Source organism: Scyliorhinus torazame, chromosome 24 (genome assembly GCF_047496885.1).
Source record: "Scyliorhinus torazame isolate Kashiwa2021f chromosome 24, sScyTor2.1, whole genome shotgun sequence".
Taxonomy (NCBI): domain Eukaryota; kingdom Metazoa; phylum Chordata; class Chondrichthyes; order Carcharhiniformes; family Scyliorhinidae; genus Scyliorhinus; species Scyliorhinus torazame.
The window spans coordinates 3,002,215-3,026,330 of record NC_092730.1 but is presented as its reverse complement, the minus strand read 5'-3'; the positions used below and the strand labels follow the sequence as shown (position 1 = coordinate 3,026,330).

At 58.3% G+C, this 24,116-nt stretch overlaps 1 protein-coding gene across 1 annotated transcript in view; it reads left to right on the top strand.

Annotated features, from left to right (window-relative positions):
- Window positions 1-811: 811 nt before the first annotated feature.
- Window positions 812-24,116, top strand: part of slc43a2a (solute carrier family 43 member 2a) — a gene marked incomplete at its 3' end in the record, with an annotated part of 37,407 nt that continues 14,102 nt past the window's right edge. The window contains exons 1-3 of the mRNA XM_072489646.1: window positions 812-880; window positions 2,401-2,602; window positions 22,191-22,398. Of these exons, the coding sequence (XP_072345747.1) occupies window positions 2,443-2,602; window positions 22,191-22,398 (368 nt within the window). The remainder of the gene's footprint in view (window positions 881-2,400; window positions 2,603-22,190; window positions 22,399-24,116) is intronic.

Below are 24,116 nucleotides of genomic sequence, written 5' to 3'. Positions count from 1 at the left end.
CCCCCCCCCCCCCCCCCCCCCCCCCCCCCCCCCCAACCCAATTCTGCTATCTTTCTCCAAACCTATTTGGACAAGAGTTTGAGTTGGGGAGTCAGAATTTCACAGGACTCAAAGTCCATGACGGTTCTTTCCCTGCTTCAACCCCTCAAACCCCCCCCCCCCGGTGCCATATTGGGGGTCGCTCAGCCCTGACTTGAGAAATCTCCTCGTAAACCTTCAAGGAAAGGGGAGATTGGAGCCAAGCTTGTGCCTTGTGCAAAGGTCAATGAGGAAAATATCAGCAATGGGAGTTTTGAGGGAGATAGTCAATAGTTCCTCTTCACCATTGTGAGACACAGAGACACATCTAATCATCACTCAGTATCCGAATCCCTCTCGATAAGCTCAGGGGCATCACCAGTCCCCAGGTAAACACTGCAGCAAAACCTTACCACATATTGTTGACAGGAAACATTGTGTTTTTCGAAAACTTTGTGTCCTTCACTTGGAGCCAATGAATCCGTGGAGAATCCCATCAAGATTAGACCCCCACACACCATCCCAACCAGATTCCGGCAACTTGACAAAAATATTTCGCGAAACTGCTTATCAGCATCGAGCTAGATTGCAGTTCGAAGCTCACGCTTGTATCTGAGGAGATCTCGAGGTATTGGCTCCCGCCTAGAGGCAAGACGAAAAGTTGGATATCATAACACTTTGTTTAATGCTGATGTCAGCTTATAAAAAGGATTTTGACTGTTATTACGACAATCTTAACTGAGTTAAGCATTTACATCTGTGTCACATGCTGAGTAATGTCTCATTTGCAGATTGGGTCGCCTGACACGTATAAAGACTTACTCACTGACTCGCTCAGAGGGAACTCGCCTGAGAGCAGCAGGTAAGGTTAGGAATGGTTCACCCATGATTCCGTCCCTGATAGATTAGCTCCCCCTCTCCCACCACCAGACCCGTACCCCAGTGAGAGTCAGTGTGTGTGGGGACCCGTACCCCAGAGAGAGTCAGTGTGTGTGGGACCCGTACCCCAGTGAGAGTCAGTGTGTGTGGAACCCGTACCCCAGTGAGAGTCAGTGTGTGTGGGACCCATACCCCAGTGAGAGTCAGTGTGTGTGGGACCCGTACCCCAGTGAGAGTCAGTGTGTGTGGGACCCGTACCCCAGTGAGAGTCAGTGTCGGTGGGACCCGTACCCCAGTGAGAGTCAGTGTGTGTGGGACCCGTACCCCAGTGAGAGTCAGTGTGTGTGGGACCCGTACCCCAGTGAGAGTCAGTGTGTGTGGGACCCGTACCCCAGTGAGAGTCAGTGTGTGTCTAACTCGTACCCCAGTGAGAAGTCAGTGTGTGTGGAACCCGTACCCCAGTGAGAGTCAGTGTGTGTGGAACCCGTACCCCAGTGAGGGTCAGTGTGTGTGGGACCCGTACCCCAGTGAGAGTCAGTGTCGGTGGGACCCGTACCCCAGTGAGAGTCAGTGTGTGTGGGACCCGTACCCCAGTGAGAGTCAGTGTGTGTGGGACCCGTACCCCAGTGAGAGTCAGTGTGTGTGGGACCCGTACCCCAGTGAGAGTCAGTGTGTGTCTAACTCGTACCCCAGTGAGAAGTCAGTGTGTGTGGAACCCGTACCCCAGTGAGAGTCAGTGTGTGTGAGACCCGTACCCCAGTGAGAGTCAGTGTGTGTGGGACCCGTACCCCAGTGAGAGTCAGTGTGTGTGGGACACGTACCCCAGTGAGAGTCAGTGTGTGTGGGACCCGTACCCCAGTGAGAGTCAGTGTGTGTGGGACCCGTACCCCAGTGAGAGTCAGTGTGTGTGGGACCCCTACCCCTTTGAGAGTCAGTGTGAGTGGGACCCGTACCCCAGTGAGAGTCAGTGTGAGTGGGACCCGTACCCCAGTGAGAGTCCGTGTGTGTGGGACCCGTACCCCAGTGAGAGTCAGTGTGTGTGGGACCCGTACCCCAGTGAGAGTCAGTGTGTGTGGGACCCGTACCCCAGTGAGAGTCAGTGTGTGTGGGACCCGTACCCCAGTGAGAGTCAGTGTGTGTGGGACCCGTACCCCAGTGAGAGTCAGTGTGTGTGGGACACGTACCCCAGTGAGAGTCAGTGTGTGTGGGACCCGTACCCCAGTGAGAGTCAGTGTGTGTGGGACCCGTACCCCAGTGAGAGTCAGTGTGTGTGGAACCCGTACCCCAGTGAGAGTCAGTGTGTGTGGGACCCGTACCCCAGTGAGAGTCAGTGTGTGTGGAGATATTTTGACAAATATGTGATCCAAATAATGACTTGGATTTAAGGGGAGCTGAACAGACGGTGGGTTAGTGAGGTGGTGATGTATGAAATGAAGATGACCGATGTGTTGGTCCCAGTGTTGCTGATGTTTTAGCTATGCCTTCCTCCATCTCTCTGTGTAGCTGCAGCAGCCACGCTTGGCCTCCTGACCACACGGTTCCAACATGGCTCCCACGCTCGCGACCGCGCACCACCGGCGCTGGTGGATGGCCTGCACAGCTGTGTTGGAAAACCTCCTGTTCTCGGCCGTACTGTTGGGATGGGGATCCCTCCTGCTCATGTTGAAATCTGAGGGATTCTACTCGTACCTCTGTGAGGAACCAGGTGAGGGATTCCCTCCATCTCCATGCCTCCCACATCCTGATTCCCGGCTCAATATCCCGCAATATTGTTCACCAGTATTCCCTGAGCACTTTTCACAACCTCGTCATTTCCAACACCCTGTACAGCCAATCAGCTGTGATCACTGTTGTAATGTAGCAAGTCCAGCAGACAATTAGCAGAGCAAGATCCCGTTATTATCAGCATATCTGTTATTTCGTGACGTTGGTTAAGGACAAATATTTCCCACACGAGTTGCGGTATTCTCCCGACCACACTCTTCTCACTGCCGTGCGATCTTCGATATCAACACAGTCAGGTGGAACCTCAGTCAAATACAGCACTTTTGACAGTGCAGCACTCCCTCAGTACTGACCCTCTGACAGTGCAGCACTCCCTCAGTACTGACCCTCTGACAGTGCGGTGCTCCCTCAGTACTGACCCTCTGACTGCAACACTCCCTCAGTACTGACCCTCTGACAGCGCGGCACTCCCTCAGTACTGACCCTCTGTCAGTGCAGCACTCCCTCAGTACTGACCCTCTGACAGTGCAGCACTCCCTCAGTACTGACCCTCTGACAGCGCGGCACTCCCTCAGTACTGACTCTCTGACAGCGCGGCACTCCCTCAGTACTGACCCTCTGTCAGTGCAGCACTCCCTCAGTACTGACCCTCTGACAGTGCAGCACTCCCTCAGTACTGACTCTCTGACAGTGCGGCACTCCCTCAGTACTGACCCTCTGACAGTGTAGCACTCCCTCAGTACTGACTCTCTGACAGTGCAGCGCTCCCTCAGTACTGACCCTCTGACAGTGCAGCACTCCCTCAGTACTGACCCTCTGACAGTGCAGCACTCCCTCAGTACTGACTCTCTGACAGTGCAGCACTCCCTCAGTACTGACTCTCTGACAGTGCGGCACTCCCTCAGTACTGACCCTCTGACAGTGCGGCACTCCCTCAGTACTGATGCTCTGACAGTGCAGCACTCCCTCAGTACTGACCCTCTGACAGTGCGGCACTCCCTCAGTACTGACCCTCTGACAGTTCTGCATTGAGAGTTTCAGCTTTGTGCGACAGGTCAGTGGGTTTAAGGATGGACATGAGGGAGGTCAGTGGGGTTAAGGGTGAGGTGGGTCAGTGGGGTTAAGGATGGACATGAGGGAGGTCAGTGGGGTTAAAGGTGAGGTGGGTCAGTGGGGTTAAGGGGAGGCGGGTCAGTGGGGTTAAGGGTTGACTTGTAGCCGGTCAGTGGGGTTAAGGGTGGATGTGAGGCGGGTCAGTGGGGTTAAGGGTGAGGGTGAGGTGGGTCAGTGGGGTTAAGGGTGAGGGGGGTCAGTGGGGTTAAGGGTGAGGTGGGTCAGTGGGGCTAAGGTGAGGGGGGTCAGTGGGGTTAAGGTGAGGGGAGTCAGTGGGGCTAAGGTGAGGGTGGTCAGTGGGGTTAAGGGTGAGGCGGGTCAGTGGGGCTAAGGTGAGGGGGGTCAGTGGGGTTAAGGGTGAGGCGGGTCAGTGGGGTTAAGGTGAGGGGGGTCAGTGGGGCTAAGGTGAGGGGGGTCAGTGGGGTTAAGGTGAGGGGGGTCAGTGGGGTTAAGGGTGGACGTGAGGGAGGTCAGTGGGGTTAAGTGTGAGGGGGGTCAGTGGGGTTAAGGGTGAGGCGGGTCAGTGGGGTTGAGGTGAGGGGGGCCAGTGGGGTTAAGGGTGGACGTGAGGGAGGTCAGTGGGGTTAAGTGTGAGGGGGGTCAGTGGGGTTAAGGTGAGGGGGCCAGTGGGGTTAAGGTGAGGGGGGGTCAGTGGGGTTAAGGTGAGGGGGGTCAGTGGGGTTAAAGTGAGGGGGGACAGTGGGGTTAAGGTGAGGGGGGTCAGTGGGGTTAAGGGTGAGGCGGGTCAGTGGGGTTAAGGTGAGGGGGGTCAGTGGGGTTAAGGTGAGGGGGGTCAGTGGGGTTAAGGTGAGGGGAGTCAGTGGGATTAAGGGTGAGGGGGGTCAGTGGGATTAAGGGTGAGGCGGGTCAGTGGGATTAAGGTGAGGGGGGTCAGTGGGGTTAAGGTGAGGGGGGTCAGTGGGGTTAAGGTGAGGGGGGTCAATGGGATTAAGGGTGAGGGGGGTCAGTGGGGTTAAGGTTGAGGGGGGTCTGTGGGGTTAAGGATGGACATGAGGGAGTTCAGTGGGGTTAAGGGTGAGGCGGGTCAGTGGGGTTAAGGGTGAGGGGGGTCAGTGGGATTAAGGTGAGGGGAGTCAGTGGGGTTAAGGTGAGGGGAGTCAGTGGGGTTAAGGTGAGGCGGGTCAGTGGGGTTAAGGTGAGGGGAGTCAGTGAGGTTAAGGGTGAGGCGGGTCTGTGAGGTTAAGGGTGAGGCAGGTTAGTGGGGTTAAGGTGAGGGGGTCAGTAGGGTTAAGGTGAGGGGGGTCAGTGGGATTAAGGGTGAGGCGGGTCAGTGGGGTTAAGGGTGAGGCGGGTCAGTGGGGTTAAGGGTGAGGCGGGTCAGTGGGGTTAAGGGTGAGGGGGGTCAGTGGGGTTAAGGTGAGGGGGGTCAGTGGGGTTAAGGTGAGGGGGTCAGTGGGGTTAAGGGTGAGGCGGGTCAGTGGGGTTAAGGGTGAGGCGGGTCAGTGGGGTTAAGGGTGAGGGGGGTCAGTGGGATTAAGGTGAGGGGGGTCAGTGGGATTAAGGTGAGGGGGGTCAGTGGGGTTAAGGGTGAGGCGGGTCAGTGGGGTTAAGGGTGAGGGGGGTCAGTAGGGTTAAGGGTGAGGGGGGTCAGTGGGGTTAAGGGTGAGGCGGGTCAGTGGGGTTAAGGGTGAGGCGGGTCAGTGGGGTTAAGGGTGAGGCGGGTCAGTGGGGTTAAGGGTGAGGCGGGTCAGTGGGGTTAAGGGTGAGGCGGGTCAGTGGGGTTAAGGGTGAGGCGGGTCAGTGGGGTTAAGGGTGAGGGAGGTCAGTGGGATTAAGTGAGGCGGGTCAGTGGGGTTAAGGTGAGGGGGGTCAGTGGGATTAAGGTGAGGGGGGTCAGTGGGGTTAAGGTGAGGGGGGTCAGTGGGGTTAAGGTGAGGCGGGTCAGTGGGGTTAAGGGTGAGGGAGGTCTTTGGGATTAAGTGAGGCGGGTCAGTGGGGTTAAGGTGAGGGGGGTCAGTGGGATTAAGGTGAGGGGGGTCAGTGGGGTTAAGGTGAGGGGGGTCAGTGGGGTTAAGGGTGAGGCGGGTCAGTGGGGTTAAGGGTGAGGCGGGTCAGTGGGGTTAAGGTGAGGGGGGTCAGTGGGATTAAGGTGAGGGGGGTCAGTGGGGTTAAGGGTGAGGTGGGTCAGTGGGGTTAAGGGTGAGGCGGTCAGTGGGATTAAGGGGAAGGAGTGTTTGAAGAATTAGGATCTGAACCTCTTTACACACAAACTCTGCTTTATCGGTGATTGAGGTCATTGCGAATGTAGCTGCCTTCGCGATGCTGTAAGTGACGCAAGTTGCTGATTGTATTTCCTCAGTGATTGGGTAAAGTCCGACAGTTTAATTGGGATATGATTGGTTTTGGAATGTGCTGTGTGTGATTTCTTGTCACCGAGTGTTGATAAAGTTGGTGCAGTAAAACTATTTGTCAAAGATAATTCTTCACTTGTTAATTAACTTGGAGCTGGTTTGAGTTCAGTAAAAAACACTCCTCTCATCAAAAATACAACTGCCCTTTGACCTGAAGAAGCACTGAGGGCAAAGGTTACAGCCTCGTGTGGCGTTAGCCGAAGGTCAGGGTTCCCTGTGCCGATCGGTGTGTTTATAACCCAGATTTATCCTGAGAACAGGAACAATCATTCACAGAATCCCGACCGTGCGGAGAGAGCCCATTCGGCCCATCGTGCCTGTGTCGATCCTCTGAGAGAGCACCCAATCGAGGCCCACTCTCCAGCCCGATCCCCGTAACCCCGCGCATTGATCAGGATCAATCCTAACCTGCACACCTTTGGACAATGCAACAAGTGACATCCAACCAGGGGAGCTGCACCGTATTAAATAGCGCAGCACGGTAGCACAGTGGTTAGCACTGATGCGTCACAGCACCAGGGCGCCCGGTTCGATTCCCGGCTTGGGTCACTGCCTGTGCGGAGTCTGCACGTTCTCCCTGTGTCTGCGTGGGTTACCTCCGGGTGCTCCGGTTTCCTCCCACAAGTCCTGAAAGACGTGCTGTTAGGTAATTTGGACATTGTGAATTCTCCCTCAGTGTACCCGAACAGGAGGCGGAATGTGGCAACTAGGGGCTTTTCACTGTAACTTCATTGCAGTGTTAGTGTAAGCCTATTTGTGACACTAATCAAGATTATTTAATTGAAAATAATAGCCAGTAGGAATAGGACCCATCTGCATTTTTTGTAGTGCCACTGCTGATGTCCCAAGTGTTTTACGGCCAATGAAATGACTGTCAGAATTGTAATCACTCATAGTGTAAACCTGAGGTTCAGACACTGCAGACCCCAGGCCCTCGGACAGTGCAGACCCCAGACCCTCGGACAGTGCAGGCCCCAGGCCCTCGGACAGTGCAGGCCCCAGGCCCTCGGACGGTGCAGGCCCCAGGCCCTCGGACAGTGCCGACCGCAGGCCCTCGGACAGTGCAGGCCCCAGACCCTCGGACGGTGCAGGCCCCAGACCCTCGGACGGTGCAGGCCCCAGACCCTCGGACGGTGCAGGCCCCAGGCCCTCGGACAGTGCAGACCCCAGGCCCTCGGACAGTGCAGACCCCAGGCCCTCGGACAGTGCAGACCCCAGGCCCTCGGACAGTGCAGGCCCCAGGCCCTCGGACGGTGCAGGCCCCAGGCCCTCGGACAGTGCCGACCGCAGGCCCTCGGACAGTGCAGGCCCCAGACCCTCGGACGGTGCAGGCCCCAGACCCTCGGACGGTGCAGGCCCCAGACCCTCGGACGGTGCAGGCCCCAGGCCCTCGGACGGTGCAGGCCCCAGGCCCTCGGACGGTGCAGGCCCCAGGCCCTCGGACGGTGCAGGCCCCAGGCCCTCGGACGGTGCAGACCCCAGGCCCTCGGACGGTGCAGGCCCCAGGCCCTCGGACAGTGCAGACCGCAGGCCCTTGGACAGTGCAGGCCCCAGACCCTCGGACGGTGCAGGCCCCAGACCCTCGGACGGTGCAGGCCCCAGGCCCTCGGACGGTGCAGACCGCAGGCCCTCGGACAGTGCAGGCCCCAGACCCTCGGACGGTGCGGGCCCGGACGCTGGGACGGTGCGGGCCCCGGACGCTGGGACGGTGCGGGCCCCGGACGCTGGGACGGTGCGGGCCCCGGACGCTGGGACGGTGCGGGCCCCGGACGCTGGGACGGTGCGGGCCCCGGACGCTGGGACGGTGCGGGCCCCGGACGCTGGGACGGTGCGGGCCCCGGACGCTGGGACGGTGCGGGCCCCGGACGCTGGGACGGTGCGGGCCCCGGACGCTGGGACGGTGCGGGCCCCGGACGCTGGGACGGTGCGGGCCCCGGACGCTGGGACGGTGCGGGCCCCGGACGCTGGGACGGTGCGGGCCCCGGACGCTGGGACGGTGCGGGCCCCGGACGCTGGACGGTGCGGGCCCCGGACGCTGGGACGGTGCGGGCCCCGGACGCTGGGACGGTGCGGGCCCCGGACGCTGGGACGGTGCGGGCCCCGGACGCTGGGACGGTGCGGGCCCCGGACGCTGGGACGGTGCGGGCCCCGGACGCTGGGACGGTGCGGGCCCCGGACGCTGGGACGGTGCGGGCCCCGGACGCTGGGACGGTGCGGGCCCCGGACGCTGGGACGGTGCGGGCCCCGGACGCTGGGACGGTGCGGGCCCCGGACGCTGGGACGGTGCGGGCCCGGACGCTGGGACGGTGCGGGCCCCGGACGCTGGGACGGTGCGGGCCCGGACGCTGGGACGGTGCGGGCCCCGGACGCTGGGACGGTGCGGGCCCCGGACGCTGGGACGGTGCGGGCCCCGGACGCTGGGACGGTGCGGGCCCCGGACGCTGGGACGGTGCGGGCCCCGGACGCTGGGACGGTGCGGGCCCCGGACGCTGGGACGGTGCGGGCCCCGGACGCTGGGACGGTGCGGGCCCCGGACGCTGGGACGGTGCGGGCCCCGGACGCTGGGACGGTGCGGGCCCCGGACGCTGGGACGGTGCGGGCCCCGGACGCTGGGACGGTGCGGGCCCCGGACGCTGGGATGGTGCAGGCCCTCCCTCAGTGCCTGCCTCTCTCTCACAAATTGTTTTTCTCTCAGGGTATCAATGCAGTCCCTGGTTTTACTCATTCCAAGGACAGGTTAATCTGGCGTGACCACTAATCTGTTACAGTATCCCGCCTTTGAACAGTATTCTTTGGATTGCGTTGAGCCCTGTAATGGAATATCTTTAACAATGCAATGATTGGATGGCTGGAGTTCCAGTCCATTAGTGAAGGTTCACCTGAGTGACAATGATCAGCAGAGGGGTTGATTGACAAAGCAGTGACCTAGATTTTGCTCTGCTCCATCTCAAAAACATTTAAATTCAAATCAAATTATTTTAATAATTAGCCACAGACTTCGCAGGACTGCCGAGTGTATCACTGTCAATGTTATTCACTGTGTTTGTGATTCTCAGTAACACTGCAAACTATTCAGCTGTGGGAGGACTCACAGCTGTGGGATAAGTGAATGTTGTATACTAGCTTCAGTGATTAATCCCCCTCCTCTATTTCTGATAACATTATCACGATGTCTATCTACATGTTATCAAAAGCCAATTAGACACTCTTCAAAGTTTCGTCACAATTGTAATGCAACAAATAGGCCAGTTAATTAATGCACAGGAAAATCCCACAAGCAGGGGTGATAATCATCGAATTTACACAGCAGGAGGCCATTCGGCCCATCGAGTCTGCACCGGCTCTTGGAAAGAGCACCCTACCCAAGGTCAACACCTCCACCCTATCCCCATAACCCAGTAACCCCAATTTTGGACTTACGGGCAATTTATCACAGCCAACCTACCTAACCCGCACATCATGGGACAGTGGGAGGAAACCGGAGCACCCGGAGGAAACCCACGCACACACTGGGAGGATGTGCAGACTCCGCACAGACAGTGACCCAAGCCAGAATCGAACCTGGGACCCTGGAGCTGTGAAGCAATTGTGCTATCCACAATGCTACTGTGCTGCCTAAACTGATGGAGTGCGAGGGGGGAGGTTAGGGGGTGGGGTTTGGGGATGTGTGATGTGATGAGGTTACGGTCGTGGGGGGAGGTTTGGGGGTGGGGAGCGTGTGACGTGATGGGGTGCGAGGGGGGGGTTGGACATCTCTTGCTTTCGTTCAAAATAGTGTTGTATCCCTAACACCCACTGACTATAGCAGCCAGAGCTTGGTTACATATCACATCTGAAAAACGGTGCCTTCAGCACTCCCTCAGTACTGACCCTCTGACAGTGCAGCACTCCCTCAGTACTGACCCTCTGACAGTGCAGCACTCCCTCAGTACTGACCCTCTGACAGTGCAGCACTCCCTCAGTACTGACCCTCTGACAGTGCAGCACTCCCTCAGTACTGACCCTCTGACAGTGCAGCACTCCCTCAGTACTGACCCTCTGACAGTGCAGCACTCCCTCAGTACTGACCCTCTGACAGTGCACTCCCTCAGTACTGACCCTCTGACAGTGCAGCACTCCCTCAGTACTGATCCTCTGACAGTGCAGCACTCCCTCAGCACTGACCCTCTGACAGTGCGGCACTCCCTCAGTACTGACCCTCTGACAGTGCAGCACTCCCTCAGTACTGACCCTCTGACAGTGCGGCACTCCCTCAGTACTGACCCTCTGACAGTGCGGCACTCCCTCAGTACTGACCCTCTGACAGTGTGGCACTCCCTCAGTACAGACCCTATGACAGTGCGGCACTCCCTCGGTACTGACCCACTGACAGTGCGGCACTCCCTCAGTACTGACCCTCTGACAATGCAGCACTCCCTCAGTACTGACCCAGTGACAGTGCAGCACTCCCTCAGTACTGACCCACTGACAGTGCGGCACTCCCTCAGTACTGACCCTCTGACAGTGCAGCACTCCCTCAGTACTGACCCTCTGACAGTGCAGCACTCCCTCAGTACTGACCCTCTGACAGTGCAGCACTCCCTCAGTACTGACCCTCTGACAGTGCAGCACTCCCTCAGTACTGACCCTCTGACAGTGCGGCACTCCCTCAGTACTGACCCTCTGACAGTGCGGCACTCCCTCCGTACCAACACTCTGACAGTGCAGCACTCCCTCAGTACTGACCCTCTGACAGTGCGGCACTCCCTCCGTACCAACACTCTGACAGTGCAGCATTCCCTCAGTACTGACCCACTGACAGTGCGGCACTCCCTCAGTACTGACCCACTGACAGTGCGGCACTCCCTCAATACTGACCCTCTGACAGTGCGGCTCTCCCTCAGTACTGACCCACTGACAGTGCAGCATTCCCTCAGAACTGACCCACTGACAGTGCGGCACTCCCTCAATACTGACCCTCTGACAGTGCGGCACTCCCTCAGTACTGACCCTCTGACAGTGTGACACTCCCTCAGTAATGACCCTCTGACAGTGCAGCACTCCCTCAGTACTGACCCTCTGACAGTGCAGCACTCCCTCAGTACTGACCCTCTGACAGTGCAGCACTCCCTCAGTACTGACCCCTCTGACAGTGCGGCACTCCCTCAGTACTGACCTTCTGACAGTGCAGCACTCCCTCAGTACTGACCCTCTGACAGTGCAGCACTCCCTCAGTACTGACCCTCTGACAGTGCAGCACTCCCTCAGTACTGACCCTCTGACAGTGCAGCACTCCCTCAGTACTGACCCCTCTGACAGTGCAGCACTCCCTCAGTACTGACCCTCTGACAGTGCAGCACTCCCTCAGTACTGACCCTCTGACAGTGCAGCACTCCCTCAGTACTGACCCTCTGACAGTGCAGCACTCCCTCAGTACTGACCCTCTGACAGTGCAGCACTCCCTCAGTACTGATCCTCTGACAGTGCAGCACTCCCTCAGCACTGACCCTCTGACAGTGCGGCACTCCCTCAGTACTGACCCTCTGACAGTGCAGCACTCCCTCAGTACTGACCCTCTGACAGTGCGGCACTCCCTCAGTACTGACCCTCTGACAGTGCAGCACTCCCTCAGTACTGACCCTCTGACAGTGTGGCACTCCCTCAGTACAGACCCTATGACAGTGCGGCACTCCCTCGGTACTGACCCACTGACAGTGCGGCACTCCCTCAATACTGACCCTCTGACAGTGCGGCACTCCCTCAGTACTGACCCTCTGACAATGCAGCACTCCCTCAGTACTGACCCAGTGACAGTGCAGCACTCCCTCAGTACTGACCCACTGACAGTGCGGCACTCCCTCAGTACTGACCCTCTGACAGTGCAGCACTCCCTCAGTACTGACCCTCTGACAGTGCAGCACTCCCTCAGTACTGACCCTCTGACAGTGCAGCACTCCCTCAGTACTGACCCTCTGACAGTGCAGCACTCCCTCAGTACTGACCCTCTGACAGTGCGGCACTCCCTCAGTACTGACCCTCTGACAGTGCGGCACTCCCTCCGTACCAACACTCTGACAGTGCAGCACTCCCTCAGTACTGACCCTCTGACAGTGCGGCACTCCCTCCGTACCAACACTCTGACAGTGCAGCATTCCCTCAGTACTGACCCACTGACAGTGCGGCACTCCCTCAGTACTGACCCACTGACAGTGCGGCACTCCCTCAATACTGACCCTCTGACAGTGCGGCTCTCCCTCAGTACTGACCCACTGACAGTGCAGCATTCCCTCAGTACTGACCCACTGACAGTGCGGCACTCCCTCAATACTGACCCTCTGACAGTGCGGCACTCCCTCAGTACTGACCCTCTGACAGTGTGACACTCCCTCAGTAATGACCCTCTGACAGTGCAGCACTCCCTCAGTACTGACCCTCTGACAGTGCAGCACTCCCTCAGTACTGACCCTCTGACAGTGCAGCACTCCCTCAGTACTGACCCTCTGACAGTGCGGCACTCCCTCAGTACTGACCCTCTGACAGTGCAGCACTCCCTCAGTACTGACCCTCTGACAGTGCAGCACTCCCTCAGTACTGACCCTCTGACAGTGCAGCACTCCCTCAGTACTGACCCTCTGACAGTGCAGCACTCCCTCAGTACTGACCCTCTGACAGTGCGGCACTCCCTCAGTACTGACCCTCTGACAGTGCAGCACTCCCTCAGTACTGACCCTCTGACAGTGTGGCACTCCCTCAGTACTGACCCTCTGACCGTCCGGCACTCCCTCAGTACTGACCCTCTGACAGTGCAGCACTCCCTCAGTACTGACCCTCTGACAGTGCGGCACTCCCTCAGTACTGACCCTCTGACAGTGCAGCACTCCCTCAGTACTGACCCTCTGACAGTGCAGCACTCCCTCAGTACTGACCCTCTGACAGTGCAGCACTCCCTCAGTACTGACCCTCTGACAGTGCAGCACTCCCTCAGTACTGACCCTCTGACATTGCGGCACTCCCTCAGTACTGACCCTCTGACAGTGCAGCACTCCCTCAGTACTGACCCTCTGACAGTGCGGCACTCCCTCAGTACTGACCCTCTGACAGTGCAGCACTCCCTCAGTACTGACCCTCTGACAGTGCAGCACTCCCTCAGTACTGACCCTCTGACAGTGCAGCACTCCCTCAGTACTGACCCTCTGACAGTGCAGCACTCCCTCAGTACTGACCCTCTGACAGTGCAGCACTCCCTCAGTACTGACCCTCCAACACGGGAATGTCACCTTACGGTCTATGTCTCTGGAGTGATATTTGAACCCACTTGCTTTGAGGAGCGAGGGTATTACACACCCTGCCCTGGGCTGAGTGGTGTACGTTTTACGGCTGGGACCTGGGGCAGGGTGATGTGGTGCAATTCAGGGCAATGTTTCAGTGGAATCTGCGTGAATAGGAAGCAGAGTCTCTGTGTGGACCAGCCCAGACACTGACTGCAGGAGGCTCTCAGTGACTCCCAGGCTGCTGGGTTTTTTGTTACGGTGGCTCTTTTCTCCGAGAGCTCCATCTGACAGCGTCCTGCAGCTTCGTACTGGTTTCAACCGGATCACTGCTTGTTTAATTTGAAAGCCTGTCTGCTTCCTCAATGACACCAAACCGCTAATTATTCATGCCTCTTGCTCCACAATAAAACTGCCAGCAACAGCGAGAGAGAGTGTGAGAGAGAGTGTGTGAGAGAGAGTGTGTGAGAGAGAGTGTGTGAGAGAGAGTGTGTGAGAGAGAGTGTGTGAAAGAGAGTGTGTGAAAGAGAGTGTGTGAAAGAGAGTGTGAGAGAGAGAGTGTGAGAGAGAGAGTGTGAGAGAGAGAGTGTGAGAGAGAGAGTGTGAGAGAGAGAGTGTGAGAGAGAGAGTGTGAGAGAGAGAGTGTGAGAGAGAGAGTGTGAGAGAGAGAGTGTGAGAGAGAGAGTGTGAGAGAGAGAGTGTGTGTGTGAGAGAGAGTGTGTGTGAGAGAGAGTGTGTGTGTGAGAGAGTGTGTGTGTGAGAGAGTGTGTGTGTGAGAGAGTGGTGTGTGTGAGAGAGTGTGTGTGTGAGAGAGTGTGTGTGTGAGAGAGTGTGTGTGTGTGAGAGTGTGTGTGTGAGAGTGTGTGTGTGTGAGAGAGTGTGTGTGTGAGAGAGTGTGTGTGTGAGAGAGTGTGTGTGTGAGAGAGTGTGTGTGTGAGAGAGTGTGTGTGTGAGAGAGTGTGTGTGTGAGAGAGTGTGTGTGTGAGAGAGTGTGTGTGTGTGAGAGTGTGTGTGTGTGAGAGTGTGTGTGTGAGAGAGTGTGTGTGTGTGAGAGAGTGTGTGTGTGTGAGAGAGTGTGTGTGTGTGAGAGAGTGTGTGTGTGTGAGAGAGTGTGTGTGTGTGAGAGAGTGTGTGTGTGTGAGAGAGTGTGTGTGTGTGAGAGAGTGTGTGTGTGTGAGAGAGTGTGTGTGTGTGAGAGAGTGTGTGTGTGTGAGAGAGTGTGTGTGTGTGAGAGAGTGTGTGTGTGTGAGAGAGTGTGTGTGTGAGAGAGTGTGTGTGTGTGAGAGAGTGTGGGTGTGTGGGGGCGGGTGTGTGGGAGCGGGTGTGTGTGGGGGCGGGTGTATTCTGTTGCTGTGATTGAGGAAAGCTGGTAGATGGTGTCAGACTCTCACGTCCACTCGAGAGTTGATTGAAGTGGGGTTGAACCCGAATGAAACGTGTTTGGCCATTGTGGAGGTGTTGCCGAGGGAACTGGGGGACCGAGGTGGTGGGCCTACTGGATGGTTGGGATAGCGGCCAGGGTAGGTCGGAATGAAAGAATGGCTTTTCTCTCGGACATTTCACAGACTCTGTCCTTCCCAAAGAGCTTTACCCATCACAGCCCCTCAAATACTCCATCAAAGATTGTCACTGTCCTAATGAAGGGAAGACGGCAGCAAATTGACACAGAGAAAGATCACACAGAGACAAGGGGATGAACCGGCAATCTGTGTCTGTGATCATTGCCACAAATATGAGTCATCACACAGAGGAGCCCCCCCCTCATTACAATAGAAAGCGGTGATGAGAATTAAACATTTCTTCTTGAAGATGGGAAACCTGACAGTGCAGCACTCCCTCAGTACTGACCCTCTGACAGTGCAGCACTCCCTCAGTACTGACCCTCTGACAGTGCAGCACTCCCTCAGTACTGACCCTCTGACAGTGCGGCACTCCCTCAGTACTGACCCTCTGACAGTGCGGCACTCCCTCAGTACTGACCCTCTGACAGTGCAGCACTCCCTCAGTACTGACCCTCTGACAGTGCAGCACTCCCTCAGTACTGACCCTCTGACAGTGCGGCACTACCTCAGTACTGACCCTCTGACAGTGCAGCACTCCCTCAGTACTGACCCTCTGACAGTGCGGCACTCCCTCAGTACTGACCCTCTGACAGTGCGGCACTCCCTCAGTACTGACCCTCTGACAGTGCAGCCCTCCCTCAGTACTGACCCTCTGACAGTGCAGCACTCCCTCAGTACTGACCCTCTGACAGTGCGGCACTCCCTCAGTACTGACCCTCTGACAGTGCAGCACTCACTCAGTACTGACCCTCTGACAGTGCGGCACCCCCTCAGTACTGACCCTCTGACAGTGCATCGCTCCCTCAGTACTGACCCTCTGACAGTGCAGCACTCCCTCAGTACTGACCCTCTGACAGTGCAGCACTCACTCAGTACTGACCCTCTGACAGTGCGGCACTCCCTCAGTACTGACCCTCTGACAGTGCGGCACTCCCTCAGTACTGACCCTCTGACAGGGCAGCACTCCCTCAGTACTGACCCTCTGTCAGTGCAGCACTCCCTCAGTACTGATCCTCTGACAGTGCGGCACTCCCTCAGTCCTGACCCTCTGACAGTGCGGTACCCCCCTCAGTACTGACCCCTCTGACAGTGCGGCACTCCCTAAGTACTGACCCTCTGACAGTGCGGCACTCCCTCAGTACTGACCCTCTGACAGTGCGGTACCCCCCTCAGTACTGACCCTCTGACAGTGCGGCACTCCCTAAGTACTGACCCTCTGACAGTGCGGCACTCCCTCAGTACTGACCCTCTGACAGTGCGGCACTCCCTCAGTACTGACCCTCTGACAGTGCAGCACTCCCTCAGTACTGACCCTCTGACAGTGCGGCACTCCCTCAGTACTGACCCTCTGACAGTGCAGCACCCCCTCAGTACTGACCCTCTGACAGTGCGGCACTCCCTCAGTACTGACCCTCTGACAGTGCGGCACTCCCTCAGTACTGACCCTCTGACAGTGCGGCACTCCCTCAGTACTGACCCTCTGACAGGGCAGCACTCCCTCAGTACTGACCCTCTGACAGTGCGGCACTCCCTCAGTACTGACCCTCTGACAGGGCAGCACTCCCTCAGTACTGACCCTCTGTCAGTGCAGCACTCCCTCAGTACTGATCCTCTGACAGTGCGGCACTCCCTCAGTCCTGACCCTCTGTCAGTGCTGCACTCCCACGGTACTGACCCTCTGACAGTGCGGCACTCCCTCAGTACTGACCCTCTGACAGTGCAGCACCCCCTCAGTACTGACCCTCTGACAGTGCGGCACTCACTCAGTACTGACCCTCTGACAGTGCGGCACTCCCTCAGTACTGACCCTCTGACAGTGCGGCACTCCCTCAGTACTGACCCTCTGACAGGGCAGCACTCCCTCAGTACTGACCCTCTGTCAGTGCAGCACTCCCTCAGTACTGACCCTCTGACAGTGCAGCACTCCCTCAGTACTGACCCTCTGACAGTGCAGCACTCCCACAGTACTGACCCTCTGACAGTGTGGCACTCCCTCAGTACTGACCCTCTGATAGTGCAGCACTCCCTCAGTACTGACCCTCTGACAGTGCAGCGCTCCCTCAGTACTGACCCTCTGACAGTGCGGCATTCCCTCAGTACTGACCCTCTGACAGTGCAGCACTCCCTCAGTACTGACCCTCTGACAGTGCGGCACTCCCTCAGTACTGACCCTCTGACAGTGCAGCACTCCCTCAGTACTGACCCTCTGACAGTGCGGCACTCCCTCAGTACTGACCCTCTGACAGTGCGGTACCCCCTCAGTACTGACCCTCTGACAGTGCGGTACCCCCTCAGTACTGACCCTCTGACAGTGCGGCACTCCCTAAGTACTGACCCTCTGACAGTGCGGCACTCCCTCAGTGCTGACCCTCTGACAGTGCAGCACTCCCTCAGTACTGACCCCTCTGACAGTGCGGCACTCCCTCAGTACTGACCCTCTGACAGTGCGGTACCCCCTCAGTACTGACCCTCTGACAGTGCGGCACTCCCTAAGTACTGACCCTCTGACAGTGCGGCACTCCCTCAGTACTGACCCTCTGACAGTGCAGCACCCCCTCAGTACTGACCCTCTGACAGTGCGGCACTCACTCAGTACTGACCCTCTGACAGTGCGGCACTCCCTCAGTACTGACCCTCTGACAGTGCGGCACTCCCTCAGTACTGACCCTCTGACAGGGCAGCACTCCCTCAGTACTGACCCTCTGTCAGTGCAGCACTCCCTCAGTACTGACCCTCTGACAGTGCGGTACCCCCCTCAGTACTGACCCTCTGACAGTGCGGTACCCCCTCAGTACTGACCCTCTGACAGTGCGGCACTCCCCTAAGTACTGACCCTCTGACAGTGCGGCACTCCCTCAGTGCTGACTCTCCAACAACAATTTTGGGTTTACGTTTTGGAGCAAGCTGGTAAATTGAGGACAAGGACACATCTGGTTGTAAACCCGCCATGATCCTATAGCCCACGAACATTTTCACTACACGTCCATCACTTCCTCTTCAGAGAGCTTTTTACCTCTCTCACAATCCTGTGTTCTCCTTCTCTGTCTTTCTTTCCACTATGAATCATGCTGTCTCTGTCCCTCTCATTCTCTTTCTCACTGCCTGTGTCTAATTCTCGTGTGTGTGTGTATCTCCACCTCTCTGTATCTCACTCTCGCACACACTCTGTCTTTCTGTCTCTCTCTCTGCTCTGTGTCTCGCTCTCTCTCTCTCTCTCTCACTCTCTCTCTCCCCCGCTCTCTTGCTCTTTCTCTCCCGCTCTGGCTCTCTCTCGCTCTCTCACTCCCCCGCTCTCTCTTTCTCTCTCCCCCGCTCTCTCTCTCTCTCTCTCTCTCTCTCTCTCTCCTCCCGCTCTGCCTCTCTCTCTCTCCCCGCTCGGCCTCGCTCTCTCTCTCTCCCTGCTCTCTCTCACTCTCTGCTCTCTCTCACTCTCTCCCCCGCTCTCTCGCTCTTTCTCTCCCGCTCTGGCTCTCTCTCTCTCCCCCGCTCTCTCTTTCTCTCTCTCCCGCTCTGGCTCTCCCTCTCTCTCTCTCACTCTCCTCCCGCTCTGCCTCTCTCTCTCTCTCTCACTCTCTCTCCCTGCTCTGCCTCACTCTCTCTCTCTCTCCCCGCTCTCTCTCCCCCGCTCTCTCGCTCTTTCTCTCCCGCTCTGGCTCTCTCTCGCTCTCTCTCTTTCCCCCGCTCTCTCTTTCTCTCTCCCCCGCTCTCTCTCTCTATCTCTCTCTCTCTCTCTCTCTCTCTCTCTCTCTCTCCCCGCTCTGCCTCTCTCTCTCTCTGCCTCTCTCTCTCTCCCTGCTCTCTCTCCCCCGCTCTCTCGCTCTTTCTCTCCCGCTCTGGCTCTCTCTCGCTCTCTCTCTCTCCCCCGCTCTCTCTCTCTCTCTCTCTCTCTCTCTCTTTCTCTCTCCTCCCGCTCTGGCTCTCCCTCGCTCTCCTCCCGCTCTGGCTCTCCCTCTCTCTCCCCGCTCTGCCTCTCTCTCTCTCCCCGCTCTGCCTCTCTCTCTCTCCCTGCTCTCTCTCCCCCGCTCTCTCGCTCTTTCTCTCCCGCTCTGGCTCTCTCTCGCTCTCTCTCTCTCCCCCGCTCTCTCTCTCTCCCCGCTCTCGCTGTCTCTCTCTCTCTCTCTCTCTCTCTCTCTCTCTCTCCCCACTCTCACTCTGTCTCTGTCTCTCTCTCCATCTGGCTCTCTCTCACTGGCTCTCAAGGTGCCTTCATTGCCATTATCCTCAATTGCCCCATTGTTCCTGTTATTTTCCTGTGTTTATCACTCTGTGACCTGTTACCCAGTTGTGTGTTTGCGGTGTTGATGTACAATGTGTTTCTGCTGAATTGCAGTGAAATGCAGCTGGTGGGCGGTGAGGGTGGAGGCTCTGCCCCCGCCCGCCCCCCCCCCCCCCCACCCCCCCGGCACTGATTGTGGAGAGGTCTTCAGCCTTTGGGTGGAACGGTGGCACAGTGGGTAGCACAGCTGCCTCACGGCGCCAGGGACCATGGCACAGTGGCTAGCACAGCTGCCTCACGGCGCCAGGGACCAGGGTTCAATTCTGACCTCCGGGGCGTCATTCTCCGCCGGCGGGAGTCTCCGTTCTGCCGGCGCCCGGGGGTTTCCCGACGGCGTGGGGCTGCCCCACAATGGGAAACTCCATTGACCGGCCGGTCGGGGCAGAAATGTGGCGGGGCGGGTAGGAGAATTTCGCCCCTGGTGACTGTGCGGAGTCTGCACGTTGTCCCCGTGTCTGTGTGGCTTTCCTCCGGGTGCTCCAGTTTTCCCCCACAGTGCGAAGATGTGCGGTTTAGGTGGATTGGCCGCGATAAATTGTCCTTGGTGACCAAAAAGGTTAGGAGGGGTTACTGGGTTAGGGGGATAGGGTGGGGCTTTTTCAGAGGGTTGGTGCAGACTCGATGGGCCGAATGGTCTCCTTCTGCACTGTCGGGTGTCTATGAGCCCGCGCTCTGTAAGAATCGATGGGGCTGTGTTTCATGCGAGATTCTGTGGGAAACCTGTCGCAAAGCCAAGCGGGAGAATCATGTCCTCGTTGTCCAGTTACCCCGAGCGGGATTAAACTCCAAGCAGGCTGTTTGTTCTTGTTGGTGGTTCTGATGTGGATCAGTGAGCTCGAGTTACTGAACACCAACTCCAGGCCGCACCTCACTGCCCGCGGGGGAGGGAGCAGTAACCGGAAAGGTCAAGGGTCGAGTGACCACTCTGGAAGGTCAGGGATCCCACAGATAAACAGACCCTGAGTTACCATGCAGATGCTGCTCGGCTCAGCGTGCTGATAGGAGGTTATTTTTAGCAGATTGACATTATTGAGGTTTATATGGAGTTGTTTTTCGACAGTAACTGGCAGATTAAAGTTCAGGGATATGTTTTGTCTGGATGGTGAATTACCTCATCCGCCTGGCTGTTTATGCAGCACATTGGGATCTGTGCAAAACACCAGCAGGACCCCAGTCACTGTGACACTTTCACAATTCGGGGCTACACTGGGACACAGACACGGAAACAAGCACAGCGCTGGACACACACTCGCACACTCACTCACTCACTCACTCACTCACTTGCACACACTCGCCCTTTCACACATACACTCCCTCAACACTGACCCTCTGACAGTGCGGCAGTCTCTCAGTACTGACCCTCTGACAGTGCGGCACTCCCTCAGTACTGACCCTCTGACAGTGCAGCACTCCCTCAGTACTGACCCTCTGACAGTGCAGCACTCCCTCAGTACTGACCCTCTGACAGAGCAGCACTCCCTCAGTACTGACCCTCTGACAGTGCAGCACTCCCTCAGTACTGACCCTCTGACAGTGCGGCACTCCCTCAGTACTGACCCTCTGACAGTGCGGCACTCCCTCAGCACTGACTCTCTGACAGTGCGGCACTGCCTCAGTACTGACCCTCTGACAGTGCGGCACTCCCTCAGTACTGACCCTCTGACAGTGCAGCACTCCCTCAGTACTGACCCTCTGACAGTGCGGCACTCCCTCAGTACTGACCCTCTGACAGTGCAGCACTCCCTCAGTACTGACCCTCTGACAGTGCAGCACTCCCTCAGTACTGACCCTCTGACAGTGCGGCACTCCCTCAGTACTGACCCTCTGACAGTGCAGCACTCCCTCAGTACTGACCCTCTGACAGTGCGGCACTCCCTCAGTACTGACCCTCTGACAGTGCGGCACTCCCTCAGTACTGACCCTCTGACAGTGCAGCACTCCCTCAGTACTGACCCTCTGACAGTGCAGCACTCCCTCAGTACCGACCCTCTGACAGTGCAGCACTCCCTCAGTACCGACCCTCTGACAGTGCAGCACTCCCTCAGTACTGACCCTCTGACAGTGCAGCACTCCCTCAGTACTGTCCCTCTGACAGTGCGGCACTCCCTCAGTACTGACCCTCTGACAGTGCGGCACTCCCTCAGTACTGACCCTCTGACAGTGCAGCACTCCCTCAGTACTGACCCTCTGACAGTGCGGCACTCCCTCAGTACTGACCCTCTGACAGTGCGGCACTCCCTCAGTACTGACCCTCTGACAGTGCAGCACTCCCTCAGTACCGACCCTCTGATAGTGCAGCACTCCCCCAGTACCGACCCTCTGACAGTGCAGCACTCCCTCAGTACTGACCTTCTGACAGTGCAGCACTCCCTCAGTACTGACCCTCTGACAGTGCAGCACTCCCTCAGTACCGACCCTCTGACAGTGCGGCACTCCCTCAGTACTGACCCTCTGACAGTGCGGCACTCCCTCAGTACTGACCCTCTGACAGTGCGGCACTCCCTCAGTACTGACCCTCTGACAGTGCGGCACTCCCTCAGTACTGACCCTCTGACAGTGCGGCACTCCCTCAGTACTGACCCTCTGACAGTGCGGCACTCCCTCAGTACTGACCCTCTGACAGTGCGGCACTCCCTCAGTACTGACCCTCTGACAGTGCAGCACTCCCTCAGTACTGACCCTCTGACAGTGCAGCACTCCCTCAGTACTGACCCTCTGACAGTGCAGCACTCCCTCAGTACTGACCCTCTGACAGTGCGGCACTCCCTCAGTACTGACCCTCTGACAGTGCGGCTCTCCCTCAGTACTGACCCTCTGACAGTGCGGCACTCCCTCAGTGCTGGCCCTTGTACCTAAGGCATTGTGACTTGACTGATTCACTACCGGCTTAGACACTGAACCCCAAGTTCGAAAACCCCCAACGACACTGATAGAGTGAATCGGAGCCTGCAGCGTCCTAATGAAATGTTTCCTTCCCCCCCCTTCCTCCCCATTGTAGAAAACATCACCAACAGCAGCCTCGCAGGAAACAACGAGACCGATGCTGAGCTGATACTGCGGATGAACGGCTGGCTTATCTGTAAGGACCAGGATGAGATGTTGAATCTGGCCTTCACCGTGGGCTCCTTTCTGCTCAGTGCCATCTCACTGCCTCTGGGCATCGCCATGGACAAGTATGGCCCGCGGAAGCTACGTCTAATTGGCAGGTCAGTGCGGCCAGAAATATTCGCTCGACACAGCCCTCCTTAAACCACTGCACGGGGCAGAGAGTTTGGGAGACTCCCCCCCCCCCCGGTCTGGTCGTTTTGGGAGAGGAAATCTGCCGTCCGTACCCGGTCAGGCCGACATGTGGCTCCAGGCCCACACAGCGATGTGGTTGAATCTTCCCTGTCCTCTCAGGAGGGGCACCGGAGATTGGAGTGGAATTCTGGACCCCGGGGTAATGAATGTTGTCACCGCGAGACTGCGCTCGCTGCGGTAACCGCCACCAATTAGAAAATGCTGCTGCAGGATTTATTTGGGCTCCGGTGGGAAGTGGGGGGAAAACGAGAGGGAAGAGACATTTAAAATCCAGCGTTCTAGAAAAATGCCATCCCTCTCTGGGAGTTGCAAAGCCAATTTGCGGAGAGAACGGGGAAAGCCCCAAATCCATCTCTCCGCATGATCCATTGAATCTAATTCATGTTCCCCACCCCCTGCACCAAGAGAGACAAACTATACCCAGCTAACATGAACAGGTGTTACTCCTGATCTCGCACATTGGGCTGCAATTTAACAGCAAAAAAGAGTCCTGTTGGGGCGGGTTTAGCCGATTGAAGCGTCACAACCGATCCTGTGATCGAACAGGACCCCCAGGCCACGCTTACCGGGTGAGTGGAGCTACTCCCAGCAGGAAGAGATCCGGAATGCCCCAGACCCTGCCTCCCGCCCCCCCCCCCCCCCACCCGCAACCCCCAACGTTCTGGGCAACATCGTGGGCCGAAGGGCCTGTTCTGTGCTGTATTTTCTATGTTCTATGTTCTGACTTAATTGTTGGAGGTTCTTGAGACCCCGCACATTACCTCATCAGGGCAAGGCACCCCAGGTCTACTCCCCAGCGCAGGCATAATTCCACCTGGGCACTGCCAGGGTGTCCGGGTGGCACTGCCGGGGTGGCAATCTGCGGGATGGGGCGAGGCGGGATGGGATGGGGCGAGGCGGGATGGGGCGAGGCGGGATGGGATGGGGCGAGGCGGGATGGGATGGGGCGAGGCGGGATGGGGTGGGGCGAGGCGGGGTGGGGCGAGGCGGGATGGGGTGGGGCGAGGCGGGATGGGGTGGGGCGAGGCGGGATGGGGTGGGGCGAGGCGGGATGGGGTGGGGCGAGGCGGGATGGGGTGGGGCGAGGCGGGATGGGGTGGGGCGAGGCGGGATGGGGTGGGGCGAGGCGGGATGGGGTGGGGCGAGGCGGGATGGGGTGGGGCGAGGCGGGATGGGGTGGGGCGAGGCGGGATGGGGTGGGGCGAGGCGGGATGGGGTGGGGCGAGGCGGGATGGGGTGGGGCGAGGCGGGATGGGGTGGGGCGAGGCGGGATGGGGTGGGGCGAGGCGGGATGGGGTGGGGCGAGGCGGGATGGGGTGGGGAGAGGCGGGATGGGGTGGGGAGAGGCGGGATGGGGTGGGGAGAGGCGGGATGGGGTGAGGAGAGGCGGGATGGGGCGGGGCGAGGTGGGATGGGATGGGGCGGGGTGGGGCGAGGCGGGATGGGGTGGGGCGAGGCGGGATGGGGTGGGGCGAGGCGGGATGGGGCGAGGCAGGGTGGGGCGGGGCGGGGTGGGGTGGGGCGAGGCGGGATGGGATGGGGCGAGGCGGGATGGGGTGGGGCGAGGCGGGATGTGGTGGGGCGAGGCGGGGTGGGGCGAGGAGAGGCGGGATGGGGCGGGGAG